At 41.7% G+C, this 27,471-nt stretch overlaps 1 protein-coding gene across 1 annotated transcript in view; it reads right to left on the minus strand.

Annotated features, from left to right (window-relative positions):
• Positions 1-14,755: 14,755 nt before the first annotated feature.
• Positions 14,756-27,471, minus strand: part of TMEM178B (transmembrane protein 178B) — a 347,171-nt gene continuing 334,455 nt past the window's right edge. Inside the window, exon 4 of the mRNA XM_038382440.2 lies at positions 14,756-15,839. Coding sequence (XP_038238368.1) covers positions 15,589-15,839 — 251 coding nt within the window. The 3' untranslated portion in view covers positions 14,756-15,588. The remainder of the gene's footprint in view (positions 15,840-27,471) is intronic.

A 27,471-nucleotide genomic window follows, 5' to 3' on the forward strand; every position in this document is an offset into this window, starting at 1 on the left:
ACAGATTGACAGAGCCAGAAGAGTACCCAGAAGTCACCTACTACAGGACAGGCCCAACAAAGAAAATAACAGAACGCCACTAGCCATCACCTTCAGCCCCCAACTAAAACCTCTCCAGCGCATCATCAAGGATCTACAACCTATCCTGAAGGATGACCCATCACTCTCACAGATCATGGGAGACAGGCCAGTCCTTGCTTACAGACAGCCCCCCCAACCTGAAGCAAATACTCACCAGCAACCACACACCACACAACAGAACCACTAACCCAGGAACCTATCCTTGCAACAAAGCCCGTTGCCAACTGTGTCCACATATCTATTCAGAGGACACCATCATAGGGCCTAATCACATCAGCCATATTATCAGAGGCTCATTCACCTGCACATCTACCAATGAGATATATGCCATCATGTGCCAACAATGCCCCTCTGCCATGTACATTGGTCAAACTGGACAGTCTCTACGTAAAAGAATAAATGGACACAAATCAGACGTCAAGAATTATAATATTCAAAATACAGTCGGAGAACACTTCAATCTCTCTGGTCACTCGATTACAGACCTGAGGGTGGTTATCCTTCAACAAAAAAATTTCAAAAACAGACTCCAACGAGAGACTGCTGAATTGGAATTAATTTGCAAACTGGATACAATTAACTTAGGCTTGAATAGAGACTGGGAGTGGATGGGTCATTACACAAAGTAAAACTATTTCCTCATGTTTATTCCCCCCGCCACTGTTCCTCAGACGTTCTTGTCAACTGCTGGAAATGGCCCACCTTGATTATCACTACAAAAGGTCCCCCCTCCCCGCTCTCCTGCTGGTAATAGCTCACCTTAAGTGATCACTCTGGTTACAATGTGTATGGTAACACCCATTGTTTCATGTTCTCTATGTATATAAATCTCCCCACTGTATTTTCCACTGAATGCATCCGATGAAGTGAGCTGTAGCTCACGAAAGCTTATGCTCAAATAAATTTGTTAGTCTCTAGTCCACAAGTACTCCTTTTCTTTTTGTGAATACAGACTAACATGGCTGCTACTCTGAAACTTGAAAATGCTAAGTACATCCTCCTATTTCTTTGACTTCTCTTGAATGGATCAACAGCAGAATGTGGCTGAGGACAGAAAGTGAAAGGACTTTTTTGATATTTAAAAGGCCATTCATAAAGATAATTGTATTTTTAAAAACTTCTTATCTATGTGTTCAGTAACAGTTTATAAAAAAAAGATGATAAAAACAGAATGACTTTTAAAATCTTTCAGAGTAGCAGCTGTGTTAGTCTGTATCTGCAAAAAGAAAAGGAGGACTTGTGGCACCTTAGAGACTAACAAATTTATTTGAGCGTAAGCTTTCGTGAGCTACAGCTCACTTCATCCACTGAATGCATCCGATGAAGTGAGCTGTAGCTCACGAAAGCTTATGCTCAAATAAATTTGTTAGTCTCTAAGGTGCCACAAGTCCTCCTTTGCTTTTTAAAATCTTTGTTACTTTTCTTCATTACTTTTTGATTTTCATTCAGTTGAAACTAGTCTGGTCAGTTCACTCTTTGTTTATTGTCACTTTTCTAAGGATAAGTTTTAAGGCTTACATTTGCCAAGGAATCCACTGATTTTTGGGTGCCTGACTTGAGACATCTAAGATCTGTCTCAAACTAGGCACTGATATTAGTGGAAATTTTGGAAATGTAGGCCTAAGTTATTAGTGTTGGAGTAGATGTGCAAAAGAGATGATGGAACAGTAATAAGTAACTACACTAGTGTCTCTGACCATGCATGGTGAGAAGGAGAGGTTTTCAGAAGTCTAAACTGTTTGAGCTGATTGCTTATGTAGATGATTATAAGTGCTCTGAGTTCTCTCCAATCTACCTACCTTCTGAATGTTTCCTAAATGTTACAAATCACACTTCCTGGCTTTCATGCCCTACTACAATATCATAGAGTTTAGGTTCACTATACTGCCATGGAATGTTTAAATTCTACAATGATTCTGAATTCCCCTTACATCTTAAAGAAATCATGAACATATTTGTTTTCATATTGGGATTCATAAACTTTTCATTTGAGGTTTAACTACTTGATAATATCTCTTTAAACTTTAACAGAACCTTGTACAGACTAAATAGCACCAATGGAGGATGCTGTGATTAAAATGGCAGGTTTCAGAGTAGCAGCCGTGTTAGTCTGTATTCGCAAAAAAATTTGTTAGTCTCTAAGGTGCCACAAATACTCCTTTTCTTTTTGTGATTAAAGTGTGTGGGGACGTTCACAGCTCCAAGGGCTCTCCTACCTATGGGGAGCAGAAGAACCTTTCCCTAACTAAGCAGATTCAGAAACTATTCATGTTTGGAAGATTTGAGCAGAATACATCCACACAATTAACACCTATTATTCAAAAATAGCCTACAGCTTCTCTGTTGCTCATTGCCACTAACAACATGCCCTTCAAACCCCACCCCCTTCAGCCTCTCTCCCATTTGTCAGGGGAGGAAGTGAGTGAAGCCCCACCTCCTCCATCCTGACATAAGCAGACACATCCGCTTCAAACACACAACATGATTTTTTTTATTTAATTGTTTAATCAGTTTACATTCCACAATTGACAGTTTACTTATTTAATTTTAATTGTCCATGAACAAGTTGTTTAATTAAGAACCAGACAATATTTTAATTGATGGAAATACAGTATTTTCTGCCAATTGAAAAAAGAAAATTGCAAGATGCAGCTAGTTTTTCAGCAAAGTCCTGCAATGTTCTCTGTGTCCTTTGTCATTCCAAAGTTACAGGAACTTGGCAATTTTCATTTTCATTTCCCCACCCCCAGCCCCACCATTAAAATTAACTCAGGCCCTGATCCTGCAAACACTTATACTCATGCATAAGTGTTTGCAGAATCAGGGCCTTGGAATAGAACAATATATTTTTTTAAAAACTAGCTCTGCTCACTTTTTCTGTAATTATTGACAAGAAGGAACGGACAGTACAATAGATTTGGTAAGATGTAGCATTAATTGTAAAATGAAACAACACATTTATTCACATCATATCAGAACAACCTAACATAATAGTTATTTATTCATTTTATTTTTAGCACCAATGAGCCACAGGACCCACTTTGTCTCTGGCGACAGCACAGAAGTAAGAACCATGCAGGACACGCCATGGGATTTCAATTATGCAAATAAAACCAAACTGTACGGCGACTGGTGGAGTGAATGATTGTATTTGATTCACTAAAAAAAGTCCCACATGGCTGAGTTACTTCATACCAAGTTAACTGCACATATAGTTCAAATGTATTTGACAATGCTTGAAACACAATCAGAGATGAACATATCTTCTCCATATGCAAAATATGCTCTGGTTTAGTGTATTTTAACTTAGATCCTGATCCAGAAAAGGATTTAAGCACATGCATAGTCCCATCAATGGGACTCACATGCTTAAAGTTAGACAGGTGCTGAAGTGCTTTGTTGGATCAGGGCCTTTCAGGATATGCTGGTGATGAGAGGCCAGAACTGGGAGCCAGGAAATCCTGAGCTCTAATCCCAGAGTTCACACCGACTTCCTGTGTAGATCTGGACAAATCCCTTATGATCTGGATTTTCAGAAGTGTTGAGCACATAAAATGCCAACTGCAGTTAATAGGAGTTGTATGGGTGCAGTACCACTGAAAATCAGGTAATTACACTCTCTGCCTCAATTCCCCATCTGTAAACTGTGTATAACAATACTCACCGGCCGCACACAGGTATGGTGTGGATTAATTAATATTTGTAAAGCACTTTGAAGAGGAAAAGTGCTAGATAAAATGCTACATAGCAATACATTTCTTTGATATATTGGAATAATATGCCATTTTAGATCTTTTATGTCCAGCCTTGCAGTGTTTGATTCATAGTGTATAAGTTCATTGTCACCTATATTTTAAATATGTGTGCACTGCATTTATATGAAGCATAATGATGCCTCTTTAAACATTTGGCTGACCCACAGTGTCTACAAGACCAATGTCTTGTACCAGCCTCTTGTATTGTTTTACTTGGGAATGTCATAGGAAAGGTGCTGAAATGTATCAGGTCACAGGCATTTGATTGATTTGTTATGCTAAGCTTCTCAAGCTGATAGTGGCAGTGTTGGGTGAAAGCAATTGGATCCTAACCAGAGCTGGGGGAGGCTATTGGACTTCTTCCTTCCTTCATAGCAAAAGGGTGTTCTCTCCTTACAGCGGAGAGAACGTGAAGAAGCAAGAAAGGGAAGGGAACCTTCTGAATAACTTTTGGTCAATGGTGCAACATAGGACTAGGGCATGTGTTATCTCTGGCAGGAGAATGCCTCCAGAGCAGCTGCAAGTTATGTATTGTGGGTGGATAAGATTAACATTGTGGGCCTCAGTCCCCACAGTACCTTGCACAAAATGCCCCCAGCTCTGAATGGAAGTGTTGTACAACTGTTTTGCACCCTGTGAGAAGGGGAAAATGAATGCACAAGGTATGAAGCAGTGGGAAAATGAATGCACAAGATGTGAAGCAGTGGGCAATCAGGTCCAGGAAAGGCTCAAAGGCTCAGGGGATCTGCGAAGTTGGGCTTTTCACTTCTCAGGGCTACTAGGAGTCTTAGTGATGCTTTAACCTTCACATGGGAGGTGCTTCCCCAAGCCCCTGACTTGCAGCTGGTACCAAAGTGATGTAGTGTTCTCATGGCAGGCTGCCCATACATCCTTGCCACAGGGTCAGAGTAGTGATTATGGCTTCTATTAGGAGAAGGAATTGTCTTATGAAGGGGAAGTGGAAAGGCAACCCAGAATCAAAGCTATCAGATTTGTGGCTTAGTCTGGCTATATCCTGAGGTTACTGCATGGGAGACGAACCCCCTTGGCAAGCCTATAATCTGGCAAAAGTCAGTGCAGTGGTGAAGGGTGCCGCAAATGATCAGATACCTGGGGGCTGCTACTAGAAACAGAAAAAGCAAATAAACTGGGTGAAAGGACCACCCTTCTTTAACTCCCCCACAATATAATGTCACATTCACATTGACTTTACATCCTTTTAAAAATGGGGTTTCCTTTGACAGCAATAGTCTCAAAAACATGCAAACCCTTCATTGAAACCAGAGAGTTCTACAACGAGAAGAACAACCGCAGAGATTTTAATATCCTAGATCTCCATCCCTGATACAAAGGGAGGGAGAGAGAATACTGATGAGATTTCAGGGACGGGCTCAAAAAGTTCCTTAGAAAACTGATGCTGCAACTTTAAATTAAGTTTATGTTCAAATCCCTTCCCCCGCAAGTTCATTTTTTAATCCTTTATTTCTTCTTCTGTTTTTGTTTTTTTTTTTACATTTTTACAGACATCTTAGATAGCAAAACAGTCACACACTTCAGGTGTTGGTATGAAAATGCGACTCATTGGAAAAAAAGCTCTTCTCTCTACATGAAACATTTCCACATGCTCACGCACAGGAAGGAAGAGAGAGAGATCCACACCTGACTCTCAGAAAAGAGTAGGCAGGGCTTAGCAGGAAGATCAGGATGGAAAAGGTGGGATGGGGAACAGGGGAAAGAAAGAATGACATTCAATCTCCTGGAAATCACAGTTTCAGCTACCACTGAATACCACAGTTTCTCCCACAGGAATGCTACAGTATTATTGATGTGCTACAAAATAGGTCACTTCAACCCATCCAAGCTCCTTCTACCTCATCTTAACAGTATCTTCAGCTGCTTTATTGGTGAGGGTGAAGGGGGGAGTAAAAATCACCAAGTGACTGACTGAACTGAGCTGTGCAGATAGCAGTGACCATGCAGTGCCACTTCAGCTAAAGTTAACTTTATCCAGGAGTTTTTGGAACTCGGTTTAATTCTCCCAGCCCCACCCAGTGTGTGGGTCTTATTGAGATAAAACAAAGGTTTTGAAGCATGCGAGAGCACAGGAGTTGTCATACTGGATCAAACTGTTGATTCTTCTTCCCTGTCAATGCCTGATCCCTTTGTTTGATTGACTCTATTGCCATACAGTGTCAGGAAGCAGTTGAGTTGGGGCATAGCCTCAGTCTGGCTGCATCATTGTCCAAGCAGTTGCCTGACTAAATGTTCTCTCATTGATTCATGGGCTTTTTTTTTAATGTGGATAGCTCATCCTGTGCACATCAGTGAGAGAACACATCCCCCTTGCCTTCAACATCTGGCTACCCACAATATCCTATCTCAGCTGTTTGTAATACAATATATTTAGGATTCAAAATAAATATTAAGCCACCAAAAATATGACTTTAAGAGAAAGTTTTAAATGTCTGTTTACTGGCAGATGGAAGTCCTTTTTCTGGTCATTTTGTGGGTGGAGCAAAAGAGGTATTCATGGAGTGGCTTAGTTAATGACAGGCATGTGTTTGTTCATTAGCATAGGTTCAGTGGTGTTCTAGAATTGGGTTGGAGGTGTGGTGCATTATAAGTAAAGATGGGCCTGAACTACAACCCCACATCTTGACACTTCCAAGCTTATAAATCTGGATCCAGATCAGAATTTTGTGAAATGAGCTCATCTCTAATGATAGGTTTGATAATCCACTTCTAGGAGTGGTGGCAAGCCCTCCCTTTAACAATCAGCTTGCTCTTTTTTGTTTGTCTTGAGGGCAGCTGCCACGGAATTTCAACAATACTAAAGGTAGGCCCTGATCCTGTGAGTGGATCCATGTGTGCCACTGACTTCAGTGTGATACCCTGCCCACATACATGCGGTTGCAGGATCAGGGATTCAATGCGAAACACATTTTCTAATTTCTTTTGTTTTAAATCTGAGATATATAAAGATTGCAACATAGAAACAGCCCTGGCCTAAAATTCTGTACATCAATCTAAGGGTATTCCAGACAATCATGAATATATGGACATTGTTCATAATTTTACATATATACATATATGTACATATATACAAGTATATGTGTATTTATCTATGGATCAGATTTACCACTGTGTTACTCCCAGCTATACATCAGCATAACTCCATTGGTTGAAGCTTGAGCCACACAATGATGAACTAATCTCTACTATGGACTAGATCCATAAAGTGGGCCTATATGTAAATATAATCCCCATCTGACACCTACTCTCTCTCTCTCTCACACACACACACACTTTAATAGGGCCCAACCCCGCAGACTCTTCTCAAGCAAGACTCCCATTGATTCCAATCAGTGGAAGTTCTGCCTGCGTAAGGGCTGCAAGTGCAGACCCACTTTGGGTATATCTAACAGCTTTGAATTTTATAACGTATGTCACACTTAGACCTCAAAATGTTTGAAAATAATTTAAGTTGCTGCAGCAAAATCCTTTCAGAAGTCCCCAGATTTGCTGTTTTATACCAGAACAAAGAGAAAAAGTTTGTAGAAGATCAAAGAACAAATACAGGAAGAAAGACATTTAAGTGATGGAAATTGCGGAGTAAAATATTATGAGTTTAAATGAAGTGTCTATGATTGTTGTTGGTGCCCAAGAGCTATAAATAATTCAATACACCCAAACTGAACTGAGTCTACTGCTGCACTTTTTACTTTGTGGTTCTGATGACTTGATCTTTTCCCTTATGATCTACATTGTTGCCCAAAATCCTTGATAAAAATGCAGCCTTATATTGACAGGTAAAACTGACTTTTCAGATAAAAATGTCAAAAGCACTTAAGCAATTTTGGTGCCTAAGGGTCCCATTTCAAAAGGTCATTTAGCCACTTGGGAGTCTTAGTCGCAGTGTGACTCAGGGTGGTGTACATCCCAGCTTGAGGAGACAGACTGGGACTGGCTCAGATCAAGCCAGTGCGCTAAAAACAGAATCTAGCCAGCAGAAGGCGCTAACTGTCCCGTGTACGATCCCACCCAAGATTCCAAGGACCTACTCAGGGTGACTAGCCCCATCTGCTGCTCACGGCACTGTGACTACACTTCTATTTTTAGCACACTAGCTTGATCAGTGCTAGCAGGGTTAGGTATCCTCCAGCTGGAATGTACACCTTCCAGCTCTAGTGCAGACATACCCTCAGTGCCTAAGTGCTTAAATCACTTTTGAAAATATGACAAGCTCCTAATGCACCTAGGTGCCTTTGAAGGCTTTGCCGTTTATCTGTAGACTGTAGAGTTATTATCCCTGGCTGAGAATTCTGACCAGGTGAAAATGTAGCAAAATCATGTTAAAAGAAATAGTTTGTCACCACACTTCTCCATTAAAAGCCTTTTCAATGGCTTGGGAGATCCGCTATCACTTACTGTTGCTGCTCAATTCTCTTGAGGGATATAACTCACCCTGGGCAGAAAGACATCATGAGACCCAGGCCTAATCACCACTGAAATCCAGCTTATGCCCATGTTGAGGACTGAAGTGATGCTCAAGTGGTGCACAGGTGTGGTGTGTACCTCCACACAACAGTGGTTTTTACCTAAAGCGATAATAAACTTTTCAGATAGGACCTGACATGGACAGAATCATTCTTCTGAAGTAAGCAAAGCAAAACTGGCTTTCTGCCTCAGCCTTTAAGCCCTAGGAAACCTCTCGAGTCAGAATCAGCTGGTTGCAAAGAGTTCAGTGAGATTCTGTGAACACCAAGACTATCCTCCTGATGGGCCTTTGACCTTCACATTGGTTCTCCCTACCTGCCCCTCTGAGCAGTTTTCTTCTGTACCATACACAGCATGTATGGCTGTGGCTGGGTTATCAGTGGTGTTCGGGACACTGGAAGACAGTGGGGACTTGTGGGAAAATCAGAACTTTTTGGGTGCATTGTTTATAGCTCAGGACTGATTGGACACAGAGGTGTGATAGGGAGGAGTCCTGTCTCTGAGTCTCAGGGATTAGGTTACAAAGGATCAATTCATCACTGGCAGCTCTTTAGTATCCAAACACTCTACAATGGTGAACTCCCAAATTGTTCCAGTTCCATTTGCAGGCAACTCGAATGTTTCCACTTTGCTTTGCGTGCTTCCTCACTACTCTTCAGCAGGTGGCACTGTACATGATCAGTGCACACATGTGAATGGAGGGGTATAATACAGCAATATAATACAGAGGTGAGATTTGAATTGCTTTGTACCTCCTGATTGAAGTACAAAAGAATAGAAAAAGTATGCTGCCTCCTGCCATGTATTGTCTCTTTACAGCACACACAGACTCCATATTTACAGCATATGGACATACACCTCTTGTATATATAAACTGCACATGGAAACTATTGAAGTTGTTTTCTACCTTTCTGCAGTGGTGTTTTACCAGTTAGAAAAAAGCTCCTGCTCCAGAAAGCAAGGGACTCATAAGACAAGCTAAAGAGATGGCGAGACTGCTGGCAAGCACGGCATACGTTTCCCCATACAACTCTGCCAACACTTATCAATTCTGACCTTCAACAACCCCTGCTATTCTTGTTCTGGGCCCTTCCTGAGCACGTGACCTACAGTTTCCCCAGTTATTTCCATCTTGGGCTTCTCCTGAGCAGGGACGGACAATTGCACTAAATTTGGTGGTGATTTAAGGATGCTTTAATGGAACATAGGATGAGACCAACAAATGCATTTGCCCCTGTGGCTTATTGTGTGGAAGATTTAAACCTATGCAGTCACCTAGCCCCTGTTCTCCAAGTTGATCCGTGTTACCTGCAGGGAATATTGTAATTATTATTATTATACTGTATTGGGCTCCATCCTGTGTCCCAGTGATGTCAATAGGAATTTCGCCATTAATCAGAGGCAGCAGGAGCACACTCCTTGCCTTATAGTGTTGCCAGGAGTGACACCAGAGCTATGGTTAAGAGGGGAATAGCAGTGTGTGTGTGTTTACTGGAGATGGACAGAGTGAATCAGAAAACATAAAAAGGCTTCTGAAAAATTGCCTCTTTCTAGCACCAAACATTTAGTTTTCTGAAACGTGTGGACACGCATTTGAACTTTCAGCTCTGGCCAAAACTATGCTGAAATACTGCAAGAAAAGTTGATTTCATGTGGCACGAGCCAAAGCTCATTGAAGTCAACAGGTTCATTGACTTCAGTGGGCTTTGGATCAGGCCCAAGGTCTGGGACTGGAAGCAGCAGTGCTGGAAATTTTGAGACAAAGGCTGTTCTCATCAGATTTCCAGCTCAGTTTGGCAGAACCAAGAGGCTCAGATTGTTTGGATTTTGCAATCAAACTTCAGGTCCCTTGTTTGAAACTAGACTCCTTACCTTTGGAGATTCACCCAGCACTAGCCTTTACATGTGGTTTGTGCTTCATGGACATTTTCTACTCTCTGTCTTTCAGTGGAGTCTGGCAATCTTCCAAAGCTGTCTTAGGTTTTTCACCTCAAGCCTTCCTGCGCTGCATGGATGAGCATTTTTCTGCATGCAAACAGCATGGGACATGAAAGAATTTTTACTTTGGCTACAAACAGATCAGCGTTGGTCATGTGTGTGTGTTTGTTTCTTTAGTGTCTCGACGCCTGCTGTAAATGCACAGAGAAGAAGAAATGGCTCAAATAATATGTCTTTGTTTAAGCTCTACAGTTGGTAACACATTATTTCCTCTCCATTTCACATGTAGCATTCAAGAATTAAGGAGAGATTACAGTAATTTTCCTCTGAGCTACACTTATTAGTGTAGCCAGGATCAGAGGTGCTGCAAAATGGGGAAGGACAGCCATAAAGAAAGTCTTCCAGGAACACTTGGGTCATACAGGATCTGCCCTGCCCATCAGCCCTCACCCTAACTAAGGGCTCCTATTCTACTGATCACTTGATGTACCAGTGGGATTACAAGTCAAAACCAGAAATGGCTCTAAACTGTTTGCGTGAAGAGTGAATCAGGAGAACATTTGCATTCTTTAATGACTCTCTGCTGGGAGTGTGAAGAACTTCCACTGAGAGGAATTTGGTTTATCTCTTTCAGAGTACTTGGAGTCACTTTTCACCGTCCAAAACTGCTTGTCAAAAACATGAATAGCTCTGTTCACCTGAGGGGCTGTGGGCAACTACTGAGGATCAGGGCATGGAGGACTATGCCTGAAAAATGTTTTTAAAATACTAACTATGATTACTATAAAATACTAACTAGACTACTAAATATGAGGAGGTCAGTTGTGTATATGGGGTTGGGAGGGGAGAAGAGATGGATAATATATACAGCTGGGCTGGTATGAGTCCGGTATTTCAACACTCAACCAGCTTTAGCTTTAAGAGAGTGGCATAAAGTAGATAGGATACAGAGTACATGGAATCCTGTCATGTAGTACAATCACACATACACTGCCCCGGGTATGTATGGACATGAGAACCCTCATTGTATTCATAGAACAACTGCACTACACAGTAATCGGAGATCCACTATAAGTAAAACTGAAGTTTGCATACTGCCGTGCATTGAAACAATTCATTCTACTTCACAATGAGTGGATGTCTGTGTTCACTTAAGCAGGTTCCTCTGTGGATCTCTGGAACATATACGTTTCGTGTCTTAGAAGTCATACATGAAAGGCAATTTGTGAGACAGCTCTGGCAAATATTGGACTCCACAGTTATCAAGCTTCCCGTAAGAGAATCCAAATACCCAACAATATATTAGGCAGGGACAGGAATATCACTTCAGCAATGGGAGCAGATGGGGAAAGAGGAACTGGGGATCAGTCCTGCAAGATACTAAGCACTATGCCCTGATACATCAAAGCACTTGAACACATGCTTAACTTTAAGCATGTGAGGAGTCAGTGGCATTACTTACATGCTTAAAGTTAAGCACATGCTTAAGTGCTTTGCTGAATTAGGCTAGAGTGTTCAGCACATGGCAGGATCAAGTCACAAGTCCTTAAAATTGAGATCACTGTCAACCAATTCAGAACTACCTCTGAAGCCTAGAAACTAGAGATTAGCCTAAATCACATTTGGATGTAGTTTCAGGAACACATTTCAAAGCTTTCCTAAAATTCAGAGTGGGCTCAGAATTGGGGGTTCTGCTCTGGCCCATTATAGAATTAGACAGTAATCACGACATTTGGATCTGGCTTCAGATGTGGATTTTAAAACAACCCTTGACCAAAAATTGGGCATGTGGAGATTCAGAATTCCAGTCTGAGGCAACAAAGAGTGGCAAAGGCTCTGATCCCTGATAATGTATAAATAAGTACTTAGGTGTCTTGCACTCTGTGCCTGGGATTGAGTGCAATTCTGAATACTCCGTAGGGTTCTTGTCCTGATTTTGGGGAAGAGGTTGGGAGAACTGCCCTCTGGACAAATGGCTCCTTCTACAAGCCAGAGTTTGGCACACCCTAAAAATTAAGCAATTAAGGATAAATATTCACCTGTCACTTCAATGGCTGTCCACATAATTTTTTACATAGTGGGTGCCCACTTATATTACCCACCCCTAGGGCAGGTCTTGGAAGGCATAGGCGAGTGAGTAGATAATCAGAGAACTGGGCCAAGTCTCCAGAGTTAACACTTCTCTTCTTTTTTTAAAGCAAAATGAACGTAACCACCATCTCCACCCCCTGCCCCCCCACATATACACAAACTAACATACATTTTGTAAATTGCCAGCTTCAAAGTACATCATCATAAAGGCAGGACTATTTTTATCCCAGGTGCAGGAAGAAAGAAAAGACTGAGGAGCTCACAGAACAGTAGAACTGATTTCTGCCTCTTTAAATTTTGTTGTTATGCCTATTTTGAAAATCCATCAACAAAAGAACCCATGAGCAGTCACTGATCATACCGGCTGTGTGGTGCTTTCCAGGCCACGACAGCTGATAGTGGAGTGGAGCAGATACTCTCTGTGCACTTTGATCCTACCCAAGGCACATCAAACATAAGTACTTGCATATAAGGGTTCTCCTAACATAACCACTATAGAGGCGGAGGAGAGGTTTTGTTCAAAAATTGTTTCAATGAAATGTGGTCTTTTTTTAAAAAATGAATTTTTTCACAAAAATATTGGTTTTCTCAAAAATGCCAATATGTTTCAAACATTTTCTCTAAAAACTTTCCATTTTTTCAGTGATTGTTTTTGTTTTCCATTTATTATTTTTTCTTTCAGTTATTTTTAATTTTCTGTTTTCTTATTTTTCCCCCTTTTACCAATGTTAATTAGTCAGCTTAGTCATATGGTAGGAATTTTGAAAAACAACCAGTTTTATTTAAAAAAACATGATTTTTGAAAGCACTTTAATTTTTAAAAATTGCTAAAAATTAAAAAATAAACCCAAAAAAACAAAAAATTGGTCCATTTAGAAAACAAAACTCTTTTCAATTTTTTTTAATGTTTCAACCAGCTCCATTTGCAAGTGAAATGAACGAAAACTCACCTACAGAAGGTGGCACTTTAGTGTGAACACTCTCATTTGGCAGCTTGGATTTGCTTGATTGTGGAATATGTAAAAGGCAAATCAAGCTAACAAAAAACCAAGCAGCTTAGTGAGAATAAAAGATAAACAAATCAATCCTACTCTGACATGCCCCCAAGAGTCTTCATTTCTTTGGGCCAGATTAATAAAACAAAAACAACAAAAAGACTTATGGGAAGGGAAAGGAAAGAGCGTGCAGGGAACGACTGACAACGTCTCTATAATCGAATTGTATGAGAATGACTATTTTTTTTAAAAAGTAGGCAAAACACTGTGTCCCCCCAGCACTGTAGACTTAGAAGTCAACATGTCCTTTTTTTTTCTGGAGCAAATTCTGTTTCAAAAGAATTGCCTCTTCTGCCAATTGTTTTTGTTTAGATGCCCTGGATATTTGTTATCTATCGACCAACTAGGACATGTGACATGAACGAACTATTCATGTAACAAACAGATGCAAAGATTGGTCTTAAATTAACAACTTTTTTTTCATACCCCTTCTCCCCTCCCTGTGCATTTGTCAGTAGATGCCTCAAGGGAGTGATTCTCTATACTCCTTCACGTGGCTATTCAGTGAGAGCATCCTCTTACTCCACTTTAGTTACTCCCCTGGTGCCTTCTCTCCTGCATTCCTTCCAGCCACACGTTCCACATCAGGAACTACTAGAATTTCAGGTGAAATTTAGCTTCCCTGGATGACTTTTTCCTCCCCAGTTGGGTTTTAGCTGCTAAATTAGCTGTTCTGGGATCTATGAGCTGCACAATGAGAGGAGCAGAGTAGAAAGGGGATGGCAGATAGGGCAGAAGCAGGAAAAAGAGAGAGAGACACACACAAAAAAAGAGAGAGAATTCTAATTGTGGATTCACAAGTATATCATACAGGACTTGAGCTCATGGGGAATGGATTTTCATTCTCTGTATCTGACCCATTCTATTCCATCTGTATAGAGTGTTCTCCCAAATGGAAAGAAGAGATGTCCAGTGAAATGGGGCAGTTTCCAATGACAAGATGTGGGAAGGTCTTATTTGGCATACCTGGACACAACAAGAGGCACCACTTATTTCTCCCTTACGGAAACTTGTTCCCCTTTTCTCCTCTGCAATGACTTTTGCCCAGTAGTCTTTAATTTCCAAAATGGAAAATAAAACAAATCCCACTCAAATAAATATTCAGGAAAATCAACTGCAAGGCTCCCCTGCCTCCCTTTCCCTGGATGGTTCTTTCCTGGTATTCACCATCCTGAATTTTCCATTGTTCCGTTAAAAAAAACAAAACCTCCAGCGAAGGAGACAGGCTGTCTCAGAATTCGTGCCTTCCCTTGCACTTCTGCAGTCTTGATGCCTCTTTCTTGGGCTACAAACACAGCATGGATGGATTACAGACGATCACATTTCAATGTTTTTAAATTTTTCTTTTTTTAAAAAAAGGGAAAATAGAGTTATAAACACATGTATCACAGCATTTTCAAAAGGCCCCCCACTGCGTCTCTGTCAGCAGTTCAGCCTCCGTGTTAAGCCTGGATGTAAGGCAGCTGGAAAATTAAAACGGCATTGTTAGAACATCCACTGAAATGTCCTCATGGTTTTTTTCTTCTTTGTTTGTTTGTTGTTCCAAATTTATTTTATTTGTTTATTTTTTTTTAAGTTTGGCAGGCAAAGAGAAAATGCTTCTCCCCCTTTCCCCCATAGTCTGTCAATTTTGTCCTCTATTTTTAGGCAGGAAGAAAAATAACAATGGGTTTGTTTTTTTTAAAGGTGGTAGGGGGTTGAAAATGGTCTTGAGGAGGTTACATTCTAGAGGTGACTCAAATGGTTGATTTGTTTCTTTGCTTGTTGCTTGTATTCTCCTCTTGCCTTGCAGTTGATAGTTTTTGGTTCCCCATGTCCTGTACAGACTCAGGTTTCATATCCTCCATATAACCTGCTTCCCCACCCACCCCAGGTGGCAGTAGATAGATGCAACAGTATTTTCACTTGACCTTTACATTATGATACTGAAGTTAAGAGTTAGATGGAAGAGCCATGTTACAGAAAAGCTTTCCCATCTCTGTGAGAAAGAACGAAGCAACAGAAAGTCCTCTGGAGATGCAGGTACCATGTTGAACTGAGCTCTACCTTGGCACTGGCATCAGTTTGAGATAAATATAGCTATATGTATGTATGTATGTGTATACATATATATATATACACACACACACACACACACACACACACACATATTTGTTTGTTATTTATTTATTTTAGCACACTGTCCCATTCTCAGGTCTGGATTTGGGGCAGTTGGTCCTGGGGACAGGTTGGACAGAAGGGGCCAGGGTGCAGAAGAAGCCAGAGATAAGAGTGAGGCCCAGGCCTCCCCACGCACAGAACATGGACCAGCCGTAGCCATGACTGATGTCATCAGGAAGTCCATACAGGTAGCGGGGGTAGCGGGAGAGCTCAAAGTTGATTCCAGCCACGCATGTGCACAGTGAAATGATGCAGAAGGTACCTGGAGAAGGACAAGAGGGGGGAAGGAGGGAGGGAAAGAATAAAGAAAGGTTAGAATGATAAAAGCAGCATTCCCCAGCTGTCTAAAAAAGAAGCAGTGTGATCAATAAGGTAATATCTGAAAGGCTGGGGGCCAGAGGAATTGCTACAAAAAGAGGCATGGTCACACTGGATGCCAGGAACTGCTGAGCTGTAGCATTGGCCCTGGCTAGAGCTGATTGGAGAAACTTCCATTGGAATATGCTGTTCCATCAAAATCAAGTTGCTTTGTGAAATCAGGACAATTTCACTGGTATTTTGTTTTGAAAAAAGAAAAGGGGAGGGGAAGTTCTGACCGTGTTAAAACATCCCATTTTTGACCATTTTTCTGACTCAAATGTTTGTTTTAATTTTACGTGACTTTCATTTTTTAAAAATTTTGCAATATATTACATACGTATAACACATCATTGAAAGTTGAAAAATCTCAATGTTCTCAAAACAAAACATTCGAACCATCTAAAATCATCCTGAACCATCTAAAATGACACTTTTCGGGAATTTTTCTTCACAGAGAATTTTAAAATTGTTTGGTTTTCACTCCAATTCTGAACATTTTGAAATCTCCAAATCCTTTGCAAAATGGAACATCCGTCCTCCTTGCTGCTCTAGCCTGGACTTCTACCCTCCCTCTGTAATACAGGGGAAGTCACAGAGCCTGGTCTACACTAAAATGTAGGTCAACTCCCTACATTACTCAGGGGTGTGAAAAATCCACACCCCCAAGTAACGTAGTTAAGCCGACTAAACCCCCAGTGTAGACAGCACTAAGTCGATGGAAGAATTCTTCTGTTGACCTAGTTATTACCTCTATGGGAGTTCCCATCGGCATAGTTAATATCTACACTGAAGTGCTACAGTGGTGCAGCTGCAGTGCTCCAGATATGCTGCTGTAACACTTCAAGTGTAGACAAGCCCTGAAACTTGCTGCCTCAGTTTTCCATCTGCAAAAGAGGAGAAGAGTACTTACTTGCGTCATGAGAAGCTTGTGTGTGTAATTCTGGCAGATAATAAGTGTCATAGAAAGACATGAGTCTCATTTTAGTTGAGGTTTCGTTGAGCTACTCTCCCTTTTTGAGCTTGATTTTCCTCTTCGATCCCACCCCCCAACTTCACCAAATTAAATAAAGACCTCTTCAAATTTCACAGGAGTGAACCATCTGTCTATAGTATGTTCTTATAATGTTCCAGCAAGGCACAAAACGAGATCAAACTAGCTAGAGACATAAAGGGTAACAAAAACATTCTACAAATACATTAGATGCAAGAGGGAAGACCAAGGACAGGGTAGGCCCATTGCTCAATGAGGGGGGAAAAAACAACAATGTGGAAATGGCAGAGGTGCTTAATGACTTCTTGTTCTGGTTTTCAGCAAGAAGGTTGGTAGTAATGGTCTACATAGTGAATGCCAGTAAAATGAGGTAGGATAGAGGCTTAAACTAGGGAAAGAACAAGTTAAAAATTACTTAGACAAGTTAGGTGTCTTCAAGTCACCAAGACCTAATGAAATGCATCCTAGAATACTCAAGGACTTGACTGAGGAGATATCGGAGCTATTAGCGATTATCTTGAAAAGTCATGGAAGATGGGAAAGATTCCAGAAGACCAGAAAGGGCAAATATAGTGCCAAACTATAAAAGGGAAATAAGGACAACCAGGGAATTGCAGACCCAGTCAGCTTAACTCTGTACCCGGAAAGATAATGGAGCAAATAATTAAGCAATCAATTGCAAACATCTAGAAGATAATAAGGTGATAAGTAACAGTCAGCATGAATTGTCAAGAGCAAATCTTGTCAAACCAATCTGATAGCTTTCTTGACCAGGTAACAAGCCTTGTAGATTGGGGGAAGTGGTAGATATGATATATCTTGACTTTAGTGAGGTTTTGATACTGTCTTGTATGACCTTCTCATAAACAAACTATGGAAATGCAACCTAGATGGAGCTACTATAACGTGGCTGCAAAACTGTTTTGAAAACCGTTCCCAGAAAGAATTTATCGGTGGTTCACAGTCATGCTGGAAGGGCATATTAAGTGAGGTCCTGCATGGATCAGTTCTGGGGCCAATTCTGTTCAATATCTTCATCAATGATTTAGATAATGGCATAGAGAGTACACTTACAAAGTTTGTGGACGACACCAAGTGGGAGGGGTTGCAAGTGCTTTGGAAGATAGGATTATAATTCAAAATGATCTGGACAAACTGGAGAAATGGTCTGAAGTAAATAGGATGAAATTCAATAAGGATAAATGCAAAGTATTCCACTTAGGAAGGAACAATCAGTTGCACACATACAAAATTGGAAATGACTGCCTAGAACAAGTACTGTGGAAAGGGATCTGGAAGTCATAGTGCACCACAAGCTAAATATGAGTCAACAGTATAACACTGTTGCAAAAAATGTGAACATAATTCTGGGATGTATTAGCAGGAGTGTTGTAAGCAAGAAACGAGAAGTAATTCTTCCGCTCTACTCTGCACTGATTAGGCCTCAACGGGAGTATTGTGTCTAGTTCTGGGTGCCACATTTCAGGAAAAATGTGGACAAATTGCAGAAAGTCCAGAGAAGAGCAACAAAAATGATTAACGTTCTAGAAAACATGACCTATGAAGGAAGATTGAAAAAACTGGGTTTGTTTAGTCTGGAGAAGAGAAGACTGAGAGAGGACAGGATAACAGTTTTCAAGTACATAAAAGGTTGTTAAAAGGAGGAGGGAGAAAAATTGTTGTACTTAACCTCTGAGGATAGGACAAGAAGAAATGGGCTTACATTGCAGCAAGGGAGATTTAGGTTGGACATTAGAAAAAACTTCCTAACTGTCAGCATGGTTAAGCAGTGGAATAAATTGCCTAGGGAGGTTGTGGAATCTCCATCATTGGAGATTTTTAAGAGCAGGTTGGACAAACACCTGTCAGGGATGGTATAGATAATACTTAGTCCTGCCTTGAGTGCAGGGGCCTGGACTAGATGACCTCTCAAAGCCCTTTCTAGCCTATAATTCTACCACAGAATCTGAGCACCTCTCCCTAGAGATGACAGCCAAAATCACAGTAGAGCCAATGGTCTAATTTTCCTCCTTACTTCCCCCCAACACAGTGAGGGCCATGTTATTATTATAGTTCCTTTTCTCTCTCTCTTTTTCCACATTCTTCTCTTACCACTCCTCTTCCCTCTCCTTCTTGCTTTTGCCTCTTTTTCTTCCTCTTCTTTATCATTGCTAGTTGCAGCTAAGCAGTGAATTGTACACACTCCATTCTGCGGGCATGAGTGGAATTATGCTAGAGTAGAATATTTCCGGAATGGCTGAAGCCAACCAGACAAGGTGTTGGGGAGAACACATACCAAAGGACATCCTTGGCACACAGAGACATGCCAGTATGCCAAAATCCTTTTTAGAGGCTACAGCAAAACAAATCTAGGATCTCCACGTAAATCCCATCTCCGCCACTGACCTCCTGTTTGACCTCTGGCTCACATTTTCTTCATGCAAATGCCTGGGAATGCTAGCCATTAACCCATCCCGTGCTGCACAGCACAGAATGCTCTGGCCAGTGTCATACAAACTAAGTGGAGTGCTGTGACCACAACTCTGAATGTTTTCCTTTGGCATGAAGGTACACACAAAGAGTGATCAAAACTTGTCCCCTACCCCGACGCTCTTTTGGGCCTGATTCTCACTTGCACCGAGGCTACTTTACATCGCTCTGGGAGTGTACCTGCTGCCAGAACCTTACTGTAAGCCGGCATTGGGCTCTTTTGAGCTAAAGGTTTCACAGCCCTCTTGAAAGGAAGAGATGCTCTGAACCTGTCCCTGCTCTGAGGATAAATGAAGACCAACAAACAGAGACCAAGAGCCTCCATATATTTCTGCTGCAGTTGGTTTTATCTCCCTGCCTCCTACATACATGACCCTGGCCCCATGTATTTCCTCTCCCTCTCTCTGACGTATCTGAAACTATATATCAGCATGATACACACTGGGTTGACTTCTCTCTAGACAAACCCAAAAAGCCAGCTGCCAGCAAATGCCTTCAGAACTCTGGCCATTCAGTCTGCACTGCCGCCCATGACAGAAGGACATTCATCCTGCTCTGTGTCCCCTGTAGTGTGGTAAGCCAACCTTGCTGGCAGCCTGTCAGACTCACTCCTCTAATGCCACTGATGGTGTCCTTTGGCCCAGAAAGCTCCTGGCAGAGGCAATAGGACAGAGAATGGGAGAAGTTTGATTTTCACCTCGTGTGAGGAGGAAAATACATGATGTTAGCCCTCATTTTCCCTCTAACAAGGGGCGGTTGAGGGGAACTTGTCTCGCTGGTCAAATTCTATACATGGCGACCAGACATTCCTGAATAATAAACATTTTATGGTCCCAATTAGGATCAGGTCCCCATTGTGCAGGGTGCTGTACAGACATAGATGAAGAGACAGTCCCTGTCCCGGAGGGTAAATACCTAAGAATCATCCCCATTTAAATGCTCCAGATCTTTCCAAATATCTTACAGACACACTCCAGGCTCTGGGGTCATCTTTAGAGAAGTGTCACGCCATCTGAAAATCAACAGCTGTAGATGCAGGCCACTGGAGGGCCTCCTTCCCAGAAGTCAGCAGGTGATCCTCTAGTCTTTATTCTGAAATCAACCCACTTGTTTGATTAGAAATCCCAGTCCCTTCCCCCACATCCTTCCTTGTTAAATGGATTATCCTCCTAACATGAGGCTGTATGGGAGAAGTGCAGTAGTCCCTGTGTGGCAGGCCGTCCTGGCTATTATACTGTGATGGGAGGAAGGTGCATGGCAGAGCTACCGAGCTATAAACTAAGCTCTGTGGCTTGTTTCAAAGGGCTGTGGTTAGAAAATGGCAAAAGAGTCCCTTCTTTGCTAAAAGGAATGTGATAATTTCAGCTCCATTAGAGACATAGGATTGTGAGAGGAGGTATCAGGGAAAATCTGTGTTGCCAGTTTGAAACCATGTGATTGCTAAATACGAAAGGAAGGAAGTACTCCCCTTTCTCCTACACTTAGTCTCATCTAACTCAATGGCAAACTCTTCAGGGCAAGGACTGTATTTGTACAGTGCCCACAACAATGGGGCTCAGATCTTGGTCTAAACACGACCATGTAACAAATATTAGTGAGGAGAAAGTTACAACAATGGAGAGTAAAACCAGCCATGAATGTGAAACTCATTAAAATGCTGTTTCTGTCCCTGGATCAAACTCTGTGTTTTTCCTGAGCTAATAAATAATCAGTAGTATGCACAACAATTTACTGGTGCCTGGCTCCATACCCCTCCACTGTCCTGAGTTACGTAAGATGTCATGTACAATATTTTAAACACCAATTTACCAGTATCCATCAATGATATGCCATTATCTCACTATTTATTGCAACTTACCAAGGCACAAAAAATGCTGAATCATGCTGGCTAGAGAAAATTGTATGTCCAGTGTGTGAATCCCACACGTTGTTCAGATTCAACTGTCAGAGCTAGGATGGCCCCACTTACCGTTAATCAGGCCTCATGATGTAAGAGGTACCAGGGCTACTGATAATAACTGATAATAACTGAATGCTGGTTTGTTCTGGGTTGTTTGGGGACCAGTGCAAAATGAGCTGGGGCCTGCAGTCCAATACCTGGTGAACAGATGCCCATATGACATAAAACCACCCTCCTGATTGGCACCATTGTTGGACTGAATGGGCATGGAGATTGAACTACCCCAAGAAGTGATCTCTCCAAGTCAGGGTTAGACATACTGCTGGGCCGGTGTGAGGGGAAAGTAGACTACTGTTGCCCATGATACTGTACCTATGCTACAGACACAGGACTTCAGAGCCTCCAGGACTGTCACATTTCATGAACAATTCATTGTTACAGTCTCTTCCCTGCAAAAAATTAAATCCTAAAGAATTTCCCTGATAGGTTCTTGCAATCAGTCATGTACTTCCCTTCCATGTTTACTAATGAGTCAGCATCCCAGGACAGCAGTGGCAATATAGAATTTTTATTTGTTTATCAAAAACACTTTCTGCGGCTTTGGGATAATCATCCAATCAGAACTGAATGCAGATGGGTTGAGGTTTAAATCTCCCCTCCATGGAATTGGTGGATAGAATATGAATGATAGGCAGTAATAACAGTCCGCCAGGGATGCGTTGGCAACCAAGTGGGACTGGGGGGAGAAAAACTGACTTCTCCAGCACAGCTGACAGGAGTGGAATAAATTGAATTCTGTTTGATGGGGGCAGAGAAATCCAGGCTGAGATTTGTGAGGGGAGGTGGGATCATCCCAAATGAAACACTAGTGAATGAGATAAAGCCACAACAATATTTCTGATAAAGGAAAAATAACATTTCATCGGGAAATGCTTCTGTCAGGCAAGACAGCAAGTCTCATCTAAGGCTGTATCTACACCACAGAAGTTGCTTTGTTTGACATCCAGTAGCTGCTTCCTTTCAATCTGGTTTTGAAAATGGTTGCCCTGATAATGGGGAGAGGTTTAATGCCTGTTACTACACATTAATTGTGTTTATCTAGCTATTAAATCAATAAAAGGTAATAACAGAAGCTCTATCTTGAAAAAGAGGAGTGTAAGAACTCACCGGTAGTACTTGTGAGGTACCACTGCTCTGTTAATCTTGACGAGGCCGATCTGGGGAATCTATATCCAATTTATTAATTCTGTTTGATATTATGAACCCTCGGTACCTATCTGTATCAAACTACAAACTCCATGATGAATGTAAGACTGGTCTGTGCCTTCTCTGCTGTCTTTTTACCTCCATCTTGGTATGAAATTCCAAAGGGTGGAAACACAGGGCTAACAATGGAGGGTTATTAAACCTCCATGGCCTTCCATTCAAATAGAGACAGGGAGCTATCAGGCACTCAGAAGACCCAGTCTACTCAGGTGGGCTGGTAATCAGGCAGTCGATCACCTGGCCAGGGGGTTAAGGCTGACCTAACAAAGGAATCTGGAAGTCTATAAAAGGACTAGGTCTGCTCAGAGTAGCTGTCTCTCACCAACCAGAACAGGGAAAGAAGCATGTGTTGAAGAAGAGAAGTCCCAGAATCCGGATCAAATCCCAGAGAACACTTGAGTGGTGAGTAAACTGAGGCAGGGAATCACACACAGATGTTTCTTATTTTGCATAGATCTGTATATCTCTTGTGTGTCTAAAGTAAAGAGTGATCACTTTTTAGTAACCCTTTGCAATGTCTGTGTCTATTTGCTTCAAGGATCACATATCCCAGAAGGGGTAAATTATAAACTAGAGAATCCGCACAGTCATTGTTCTGGGAAAGGGTGGGCTTAAGCCACTGCGGTGTCTTGGGGGCGAGGGGCTGGTTCAGAACTGGTTCTGGGGGCCTACAGCAGGGGGGTCATGAGGTCCCATTTCCAGGTACCCAAAAGAGAAACTGCACCCACGAAGTATGTCAGAGAGGCCAGAGCCTCCCCAGACCAAAGGAAGTTTAAAAGCATGCAGGCCCAGGGTGTGGATACAAATACAACAGCCAGCAAGGACAAGTTGACCGGGCTATTACATACATCTCTCATCTTACATGTAGATTCTAGGCTTTTTAGGGCAGGGACGATCCTTTTGTTATACACAATGTGTAGCACAACGGGACCCTTCATCTCAGTTGGAGCCTCTCGGTGGTCAGGCAATACCAGCAATAAATAATAATCGCTATAGTACCTGGGGACCCTGCTTGGATAAGTTTCCATGGAGGCTATTCAGAGCTGCAGAGGAGGAAAACCATGCATGAGTTGCGACTATGGTTCGACAGTCCACTTTTGCCCTCTCCATATTGGAAGCAGCACTGTGGGGAGCTGGTTACAGCCATTTCTCAGCATGATTGTATCAAGCAGGGCTGTACAGATGTTCAGGTAGGGAGGTTTTGTTATCATCTGATTACCAGGCTGGCCAAATTGTGCGTTTGACTAACCCTTCTAGGCGATCTACAGCATGATTGGCTAACATGGCACTCGTACCAAAAAAACCAACCCCCTCTCCTCAGTGGCCAGGGTGGCCATCTACATTGATGGATCAGCGAGCTTAGCAACAAAATTTTTTAGGCCTTGTCTGCACTAGAGAACTGCACCATTTGGAAGTGAACCAGTTGTACTGAATGGTTTAGACACAAACAGCTCAGTTTGCCAGCACTAGCCATGCTGAATCGGTTTAAGGTTTTGCTCCACACCTGCACTTCTGCTTTCTCACATATATTCCTCCATTCTGATTACCAAGTATCTAGTTTTATAGAGTCCCTTGTATTTTCTCTGTGGCCCAGCCATGCGTCAATTCCTTGCCCTCTACACCTGTGTGAAGCCTAAGCTTGAAAGCTAGAGGAACCTCTGTATGCTGCCACTGTGCCAGAACCCTGCTAACGACAACTTTGTTTAAACATGCCTGTGGCTAGTATTTGTGTCTGAGGCTTTAGATAAAGGATGAAAAGCTAAATATTAGTGGAATTCATTCCTTCACCTTAAAGAGATGCCATGGATTTGAAAGCTAGTCAGTTCCTAAAATAGTTACAAGTAGTTTCCAGTACTATGCCTGCACCTGAAACTCCTCAAAAGTTATGTGGCTCTACAATCACATTTTCCTCTTGGTTTTTAAAAAATATCTCTTCTGTGCCTGACCTAAAGACATACACCTCTTCCCCGCGCCTCCCAAAAAAACAACTGCAGAAACTGACTCATGAAGAGACTGTGCTTTCCAATGTGCAAGATAAATAAACTAGGGGTGGACATAGAGATTTTTTTTCCTCGCTGATCTCTTACAGTTATAAGAACCTCAGGTGTTACTTTGCAACTCTAGTAGGTAAGAACAGCCCCACAGAAGTCTGATTTAGAAGATGATAGTGTCCCTTTATTTAACCCTGGCAATTCTCACTGAAATGTGAGTTTCGTTTTTTAAAGTGTTTCTGTAGATCTGTATCTGGATGTTGTTGTTATTGGTTTTTATTTGTGGTTATTAATTTCTTTGGAGAGTGTGCTAGTCTTGTGGTCGTCATCTGATCTTTTATTAAAGAGCTGGATGAAAAAACCCACATCACAACAGAAGCTGCATCATTTTCAGCCTCTCTCTCCCTACAAGTTTTTTTGTTCCAGGTACATGAAACAAATAAATAACAAAATGAGGTCTGATCCTGAGGTAGATGTCCCATTAACTAATTAAATTATATCACAATCCTGAAATTATTAAAGAATAAAACAATACTGTTCCTAGCTCCGTGGTGACAAACTCCGTTGTGAGGGAGCAGCTTTGCAGTAAACTCCTTCTGGGCATGGACTGAATGCCTCAGCGGCACACGGCTCTTAAGAGCACTTTATTGCTCTGTGCACACTTGCACAGAATATAAATTATTGTTTAATTATACACTGTTGCATCATCGTCAGCTAACAGACGGGTTGCAGAATGCAAAGGATTTACTTTAAATTTGCCCTTATAAACAGGCTTGGGCAGAAGGAGATATCTGATTGGCTGACAGGGTTCCCATGCTGTGTCATTATGAGACCATAAACCCACATGGGTTGGAATGTAATACACTTTTTAAAAACTAAGAACCACAATAAACAGCGGGGTGTATAGTAATGCTGTTATCGTGTCATATATCTGCTGGTTGGGTGCTTCTTGCATTTGGCCTTTGGCCTCATGTATCACAGCATACTGGAGGCACGCATAGTAAACCACGGTAACCACGCATCCTGTTGTGTATTATTTCAGCAGCACTGCATGTGTACTGAATTCTAATTACATAAGCTGTAGTGTACACCTGGGAAACGTGTATCCTGTACAATAACTGTACACCCTGCTGAGCCAGATCCTCAGCTTGTGTAAATCAGTGCATTTAATTGAGCTACACCTAATTACACCAGGTAAGGAGCTGGCTCATTGTGTACTACTGTTCCTATGGCACATAGATATGACACAGTAACTCCAAATTGTTGTATATAATGACACCCAAGATTTGAGCACAGCACTCTACAATTGCAGTGCACCATGTTGCATATGATTGCACCAATGGTGCATATACAGTGCACCTTATCAAGTATCTCTGCATCCAAGATATACTCAACACAATAAGTGCACACCTTCCCATGTGTTCTGCACACAAGAAAGGAGTGACACTATCACTGCACATCCTGTCTTGCATTGTTTCTTCAGAAGCTACAATCGCATTATGTCTTGATGAGACGGACTCCAAAAAAATAGAACAGGGGATGCTCAAAGCATAGGAGTGACTCAGTGACTAACATTGAACACTGTGGACAAGGTGATGATCGTGACAATCTCACCTCAAGATAGCCCAGCAGTAATATCATGACTGACTACATCCATGAGGCCAACATGATGCCTTGCAACTCTGCAAGCACATAACCAAAGGCAACAAAAAATGGAGCCAATATTAACATGGCCCTTTAGTGGTGTGGGGGTAATATAGGTAGAGGTAATTCATGTCATAATTAAGTAATTTTTTGTGGAAATAACTCCTTCCATCACTGCAGGTCTGATCTCCCAGACTGTTTATCCTGCTGCAAGTTTGTCCAGTATCTGACTTATGTCTCCCATTCCATCACATCTCAGATCTGCCATATAACCAGACTGCTAGATTGATGCCAAATTGCAGCACTGGCAGAAACCCCATTATGGGCTCTCAATTAATTTGAGCTGACCTTCATTATCACATAGAAGGACTTGACTTGTCACAGTGCTGCATTCACAGCAGTAAGGGTGTTGGACTGAGATTCACTTACTCAGCAGGTGGGTCTAACAAATCTTTAGGAAGGCGAAGCACTCAGTAAGTAGTGATCAATTAGTCACAAATGGGAAGCTCATCAGGATGATCTCATCATGGTTGCCTCCAGCACTGGACAATAAGATTTCAGCTTCCCATTGTTACACAGACTTATTTATAACTTTCTGTTATCTTCTCTTTAAATGTGTTTTAGTCTCTCGTTTCCACGTTAACTCTCTTCCCCTGCCAGTACAGGATTTGTGTTAGTTCAAACCAATTTCTTCTAGCTTTGTGGCTACTTTACCTTTTTTTTCCTCACAAACGTGATTACTCTTCAATTTCTTACACATGCGCAGTTATATTTAAGATGAAAATTAAACGTAATCAGAATAGACTATTAAAATCACAGCAGGCTTCTTATCCAGTTTAAACATGCCTTTACTCCCAATAGAAGAGACTTTCAGCACTCTGGCTAATTTTTCCCTTTTCCAGGATGTGGAGGATAGATCTACTTCTGCTCTGAAAAGCAGATCACTATATGGAAGTCTGACTTTGGCTTTTAAAGTGAATTTAGAGCTGATGAGAATTGTCAGATTCATGGCAGCTGAGGTCCCTTTTTTGTCTATAGAAGCACAGCATAAACAGAGGCCGCGCAAACTTCTCCCACACTACCCTGCCAATGCTTCTAAAATACTCTGCAGGAAACAATTCTAGTGATGAAAGGGTAGTGTTATCAAAACCATCAAAGATGCCATCTGGTGCCAGTTGTGGTGATCGTTGTTGTATGATTTGGATATCTGTCCATTAGCAACTGTACTGAGACTCACCACCTCACTTCACTC

The sequence above is a fragment of the Dermochelys coriacea genome, chromosome 1 (genome assembly GCF_009764565.3).
Source record: "Dermochelys coriacea isolate rDerCor1 chromosome 1, rDerCor1.pri.v4, whole genome shotgun sequence".
Lineage (NCBI taxonomy): Eukaryota > Metazoa > Chordata > Testudines > Dermochelyidae > Dermochelys > Dermochelys coriacea.